This window comes from Notothenia rossii, assembly GCF_949606895.1.
Source record: "Notothenia rossii genome assembly, chromosome: 3".
In the NCBI taxonomy this organism is placed as follows: Eukaryota; Metazoa; Chordata; class Actinopteri; order Perciformes; family Nototheniidae; genus Notothenia; species Notothenia rossii.
The window spans coordinates 92330090-92336089 of NC_136901.1; the positions used below are offsets into that span (position 1 = coordinate 92330090).

A 6000-nucleotide genomic window follows, 5' to 3' on the forward strand; every position below is an offset into this window, starting at 1 on the left:
TTATGTAATCGCACAAGCTGATATCGCGATTTTATTAATCGTGCAGCCCTAGTTCCCAATAATCTAGACGTGTTTTCACAGATAATAAACAGAAGGCTGATATAAAGATGATCCTCAATAACAGAATGACGGTCACTGTTATTCAGGGAAAGATCATTGATTAGGACGCAGTAATGATGAGCTGCACATTTCAGACCTGAACATCTGACTGGATTATAAACTGATTTTTATCCTCATCATGTTTTCTTTATTCAGTCTGAGGTACTGCTGGTTGTCAAAGACCAGCTGTTCTGCTCTGGCCTCAGCTCTGAAGTCCAACATCCATCTGAGAGATCTGAACCTGAGTGGGAACGCTCTGCAGGATTCAGGAGTGGAGCTGCTGAGAGATCTTCTGGAGAGTCCAGACTGCAGACTGGAGACCCTCAGGTCAGTTCACTGACTCTCTGTTACTGCTGGAGGTCTCACATGTTTCATTAGTTATTCAACTTATTCTTCTACATATATATAACATCCATACGTTTGTAAATGTTGTTTATTCACATTTGTATTTCTCTAAATGTAGTCTGCAGTCATAACAGTTGATTGTTTCCTAAAGAAACTATTATTCTTCCACTGTTAGTTGTTAAAGTAAATGTATGTTTTCTTTAGTAAATGGTCTGAATAAAGAAGGTCCTCTGAACTAATATTAGTTTTACATAAAGTTGACTTTGTGACATAGAAATGTTTATGTTCCCAATAGGGCTTCACGATTTGGTGAAAAAGTCATATTGAGATTATTGTGGACAATATTGAGATTTGTGATTGAATGAACAAAGTGTAATATGTACTTGGTCAGGGAAAGGAAAGAGCACAGACACATGATCATTTTGAAATCTGTATTTCTCAAAGAATCGTAAACAAATATAACAACAACAATATCTGAGTAGTAGGCTACTGTTTGAAAATAACTTAGGATTTGACAAAATAAAATAAATGCCAAAATATATCTTCTTTGAAAATAAAGGTTTTCTCTGCATACTTTCTGCACTACTATCCAGTAAATATAAGAACACATGCACATGTTCATTAAATAAGACATCTGGATGCCCAAACAAATGAAACTGAAAAGGATATTGCATTGTTTTTGTTACTTTCATTGCTATTGTATACATTTCTTAAGTGTAATGTAACTCAACTTCCTGTTTTATTTAGATATGCTTTTATTTTGAAGGCGACTTTGCCTATTAGCAGGAAGCTACTGTTCCCAAAGAAAAAAACTTGACGGAGATGAACGGAGATAAAGTACAGACATTAACGGAGATATCTACATTTAAATACGGCGATATCAAAAGAAAGAGTTTACATTAAAGTATTAGCAAGAGGCACAAGGTTAGTGTTAACTGATATAAACATGTGTCCTGATTCGTTTATACTGTTTTATAACTTTGCGGTTCACTTGTTTAATGGTTTGCTAAAGTGATGCTAATATGGATGAACCTTAACCGTAGTTGTTGTTTTGTGTCTTTGTGTAGCTCTTACGTTGATTTTTGGAGTTTTCAATAAATGAGAAATCATCAGTCAAGTGTACGACCATCTTTCGGAGGGATGTGCTACACTTGGTGTTCCGGTTTCCTGTTGTTAGCATTCCAGCTTCACAGTAGCATGCAGCTAGCACGTTCTTGTGTGTGTAGTTAAATGGAAAATAAAGTGTGGAGTTCCATATTAAACACACCGCCTCCGACTCCCATTCATCGGCTCTACACCACGCACATTTGATTATTTAATTAAATCGCAGCCTGTTGCGGTTATGTAATCGCACAAGCTGATATCGCGATTGCGATTCGATTAATCGTGCAGCCCTAGTTCCCAATCATTTAGACGTGTTTTCCCAGATAATAAACAGAAGGCTGATATAAAGATGATCCTCAATAACAGAATGACGGTCACTGTTATTCAGGGAAAGATCATTGATTAGGACGCAGTAATGATGAGCTGCACATTTCAGACCTGAACATCTGACTGGATTATAAACTGATTTTTATCCTCATCATGTTTTCTTTCTTTAGACTGAGGAGCTGCAGGTTGTCAGAGATCAGCTGTTCTGCTCTGATCTCAGCTCTGAAGTCCAACATCCATCTGAGAGATCTGGACCTGAGAGGCAACGCTCTGAAGGATTCAGGAGTGGAGCTGCTGAGAGATCTTCTGGAGAGTCCAGACTGCAGACTGGAGACCCTCAGGTCAGTAAGGGGTCTCTGCTGGTTCAGCAGTATTGTATTAAACACAGGGAGGTGTTTCTCTCTCTGGGGAATCTCAACAGATCAGTGATGTTACCCACTGACTGCAGGCTCTCTCATTCTTCCATCAACTATAGAAGGCCAGCTGGAAATGCAAACATTTATATATATTATTATTTATTTGTAGCCACTGTCATTTTGTTTTGTATATATTGATTGTTGTATTGTTTTATTTAGGTCTTAATGTGTGCACATGTAAACATGTGTCTTTGATTCTGTGTATATATATATAAATATTTGTAAACATATTTTTAAATACATTTGTTTTTATATTCTGGATTGTGGGAAACGGTATTTCGATCTCTCTGTCTGTGCACACAAACTGGAAGATTGACACTAAAGCTGACTTTGACTTGACATTTAGTAATCAACTCTCTCACAGACAAATGGGGTTTGACTGAAGAGTGGAAAAGGTAGTCTGTTTTGATGGGATGTTTTTAGTTTCTAGACTAATGACTGGTTCCTTCCTGTAATGCAGCTGAGAGCAGTCAGTCGTAGTGTTTGCAGAGAAGATATGATGGGATGGAAAGCATGAGATCAGTCAGGACTCTGAAGCTGACTCAAAGAACAAACACTTATTTTAAACTGGATCTAAAACTGTTGGGTTGTGTTCATCCCTACAGGATCAGAGAGAATGAGACGATCAGAGCCGAGATCCAGAAGACCTGTGAGTACTGAATATCCTCCATTCATCAAGATATGAAACTCTTTCATGGAGCATGACCTCAGAGGAAAACAACACTCTTGTTTTTCTCTCTTCATCATTCTGGATGTTTCTCTTCATGTTTTATCATCATCATTATTCTCTCTCTCTCTCCTTCTCCTCTCAGGTGACAGGAAGTGAAGACACACAGAAAGGTGAGAGGGGAAGTTTGTTTATTGAGGTTTCACCACGGAATAAATGTAGTTATTGGTTTTTCTGGAAAAAAAAGTCCTGCATTCAAAATGTTCCTCAAGTGAAAGTAGAAAAGTATTCTCATCAGAATATAGTGAAAGTAGAAACAGTAAAAGTAGTCGTTGTGCAGATTGGTCCATTTCAGAATAATAGATATGATATGTTTTATAATGATTGATCATGAAAGTGTTCTCAAAGCTGGTAAAGGAGCAGCTAGTTTGAATGACTTTGTATACTGCAGGGTAGCTGGTGGATTTACTCCAGGTGGAACTAAAGTCTGATTTAACACTTGATTAGATTTCACATCATTCATCCACATCTGTGAAGTAGGGGTGTAACGGTTCACAGAAGTCACGGTTCGGTTCGTACCTCGGTTTGGGGGTCACGGTTCGGTACGGGTTCGGTTCAACAAGAAAAAGCAAAAAAAAGTCCCAAATGCATAATTCCAGGTTTGTTGTTATTTATTTTTGAACAGTAGTGCAAGTTTCAGTTTAAAAATAAGGAACTCTGACATTTTGAATAATTAACTTTATTAAACAGTTCAAAACAAACCACAAACAGTACCACACACACTCAGATGGCCATATTATCTATAATGATGTCAAACAAAAAGGTATCAAGCTGTAAAACTCAAAAGAATGTCTTGAAAATCTTACATCATAAATAAGAAGAAAGTGTTTCAAGAGCGCAAAGTCGTTGAAAAACATATGCCAAAAGCTTCCGTTCTTTATTTTGGTCTTTCATGTCTATTGGTTTATTAAAAACAGCGGGGAGAAGCTGTTGAACTGCTGTTGTCTTTTGCCGGGCTCCGGTGATTGCCAAATCTGGCTGATGCCCTCTGATATGATTTAACATGTTTGGCGTGTTGCCATTAGCATACCGCACCGCTGTCTAACAACGCCGACACACCGTCCTCGTCCGATCCACCACTCGCACACTTCATGGTTATTGTAGTCCACAGGGAACCCGAAATGTTCCCACACAGCTGATTTAAAAGAAGCAGGTGGGTTCTAGCTCCTGTGTGTTATCTGAAATCACCATTCTAACTTTTCTTCTTCTTGTATTGTGTTCGTTTGGTTGTTGTGTTTCTTCTTGTTCTTCATTTGTTGTTTAAGGGCGGCTGGCAAACAGCTTTTAGGCGCAATACCGCCCCCTGGAGTATAAATAGTGTAGTGGATACTGCCCTGAAGGACTTTTTCCCACTCGTAAAAAAAAAGGCGTATTGGTTGTGTGACTGCATGTACCGAACTGTGACAGTACGGGACGAATACGGATACCGTTACACCCCTACTGTGAAGTAACTAAAGGGATTAAAGACATGTAGTGGAGTCAAAGTACACCATGTACCTCTGAACTGTTGTGGAGTAGAAGTACACAGAAGCATAAAATGGCAATACTCAAGTAAAAAATGGTATTTAAGTACAGTGCTTGAGAAAATGTACTTAGTTCCTCTCCTGATCTGTAAAGCTCTCCCAACATATGCAGGTTAGCATCCGGCAGCTTCTATGTGCTGGGGACCCGGACTCTACATTTCTATCATCAAACTTTGGGGTCCTCCACATCTCTGGGTTCCCAGCAGGACTCTCTGAGCTGCAGACACATTCTTTCTGTGACTTTGATCCAGATATTTGGAGCATAATAACTGAAGCTGTTTCTCCATGTTCAGGAACTCTGAGACCTGCGGCAGGAAGCGGTCCTTCTCTCCAAGAACTCCTGGAGCCAGGCCTGCAAGCTGGTCCAGAACCAGAGTCCAACCGGTCGACCTCGTGAAGTTAAACTAAACTACACAATTATTAAAGATCATGTTTAAAGTTAAAAAAGGATGCTTTCAGACTGCAGGGTTTCCCACACATAGACTCTACTTGTATACAGGTATATTAACGGCCGCCAAAGTATATTTCGTATATATATATATTTTTTTTGTATCCGTCCGCAAGCACGACGCCATCTGCGATCGATGAACTCGTGGACAATGATCCCTCGCTCTACGCCTCCTGTACCTGTTCGCTCTGTGTTGGGGAAATACTGAATGTTCCTTCTGTATCAGAGTAGCTCATGATAACAGAGGCTCTACGTAGCTGTGTACGTAGCCGGATGTCTGACTACATGGATGACGCTCATGAGACACTGTGTTGAAGTTATGATAGCTATGTTCCTCAGATTGGCATGATGACACAGCTCCTAGAGAGATAGACATATGACTGTCATGTTTATTGCTTACGCAGGCCTTAGCTAATCTGAACTAATGTCAGCATACTGCTTTGAACCGGTATTCCTCCATCTTGTTGACTGTAACTCCCTCTCTTGTATATAAGCATATCAAGGACTCTACTCTGGGAACTATTTGTCCCACGCAGCCCTGTGTGTGATGACTACTTCCATTCTTGAGAGGATAATAAATACATGGATCCTGATATTGAAGCTCAAGCCGGTGACGAGTGATATTTGTAGAACACTCTGCTATCGCGTGAAGGGTCTGCTAACAAGCGACCAGCAGAAAGGGAGACCTTACGAGAAACAGAGAAGACGACGTAAACATCGTTTCTCTGACTACAGTCAAAGCAGATACTTTGTGGAATATAAAAATGAAACTATAAGAATTACTCAGAATGTTATTTTACAAATATTTCAAATGTTTCTATCCGAGTGCTTTTCTCTTGAATTATCCATAAGTCTTGGAGTTTGTTTCCTGTGTATTTCATCATCTTAAAGGATATTTGATTTCATGTTTTTGTATTTGGGATTGTGGGAAACGATCTCTCTGTCTGTACACACAAACTGAAAGATTGACAATAAAGTTGACTTTGATGTAACTTTCAGATGAAAAATGTT

General features: G+C 39.2%; 1 protein-coding gene across 1 annotated transcript in view; it reads left to right on the forward strand.

The window, feature by feature from the left end:
- Nucleotides 1-2873, forward strand: part of LOC307030934 (NACHT, LRR and PYD domains-containing protein 12-like) — a 60812-nt gene extending 57939 nt beyond the window's left edge. Inside the window, exons 9-10 of the mRNA XM_079667565.1 lie at nt 256-426; nt 2046-2873. Coding sequence (XP_079523691.1) covers nt 256-426; nt 2046-2304 — 430 coding nt within the window. The 3' untranslated portion in view covers nt 2305-2873. The remainder of the gene's footprint in view (nt 1-255; nt 427-2045) is intronic.
- Nucleotides 2874-6000: the final 3127 nt, after the last annotated feature.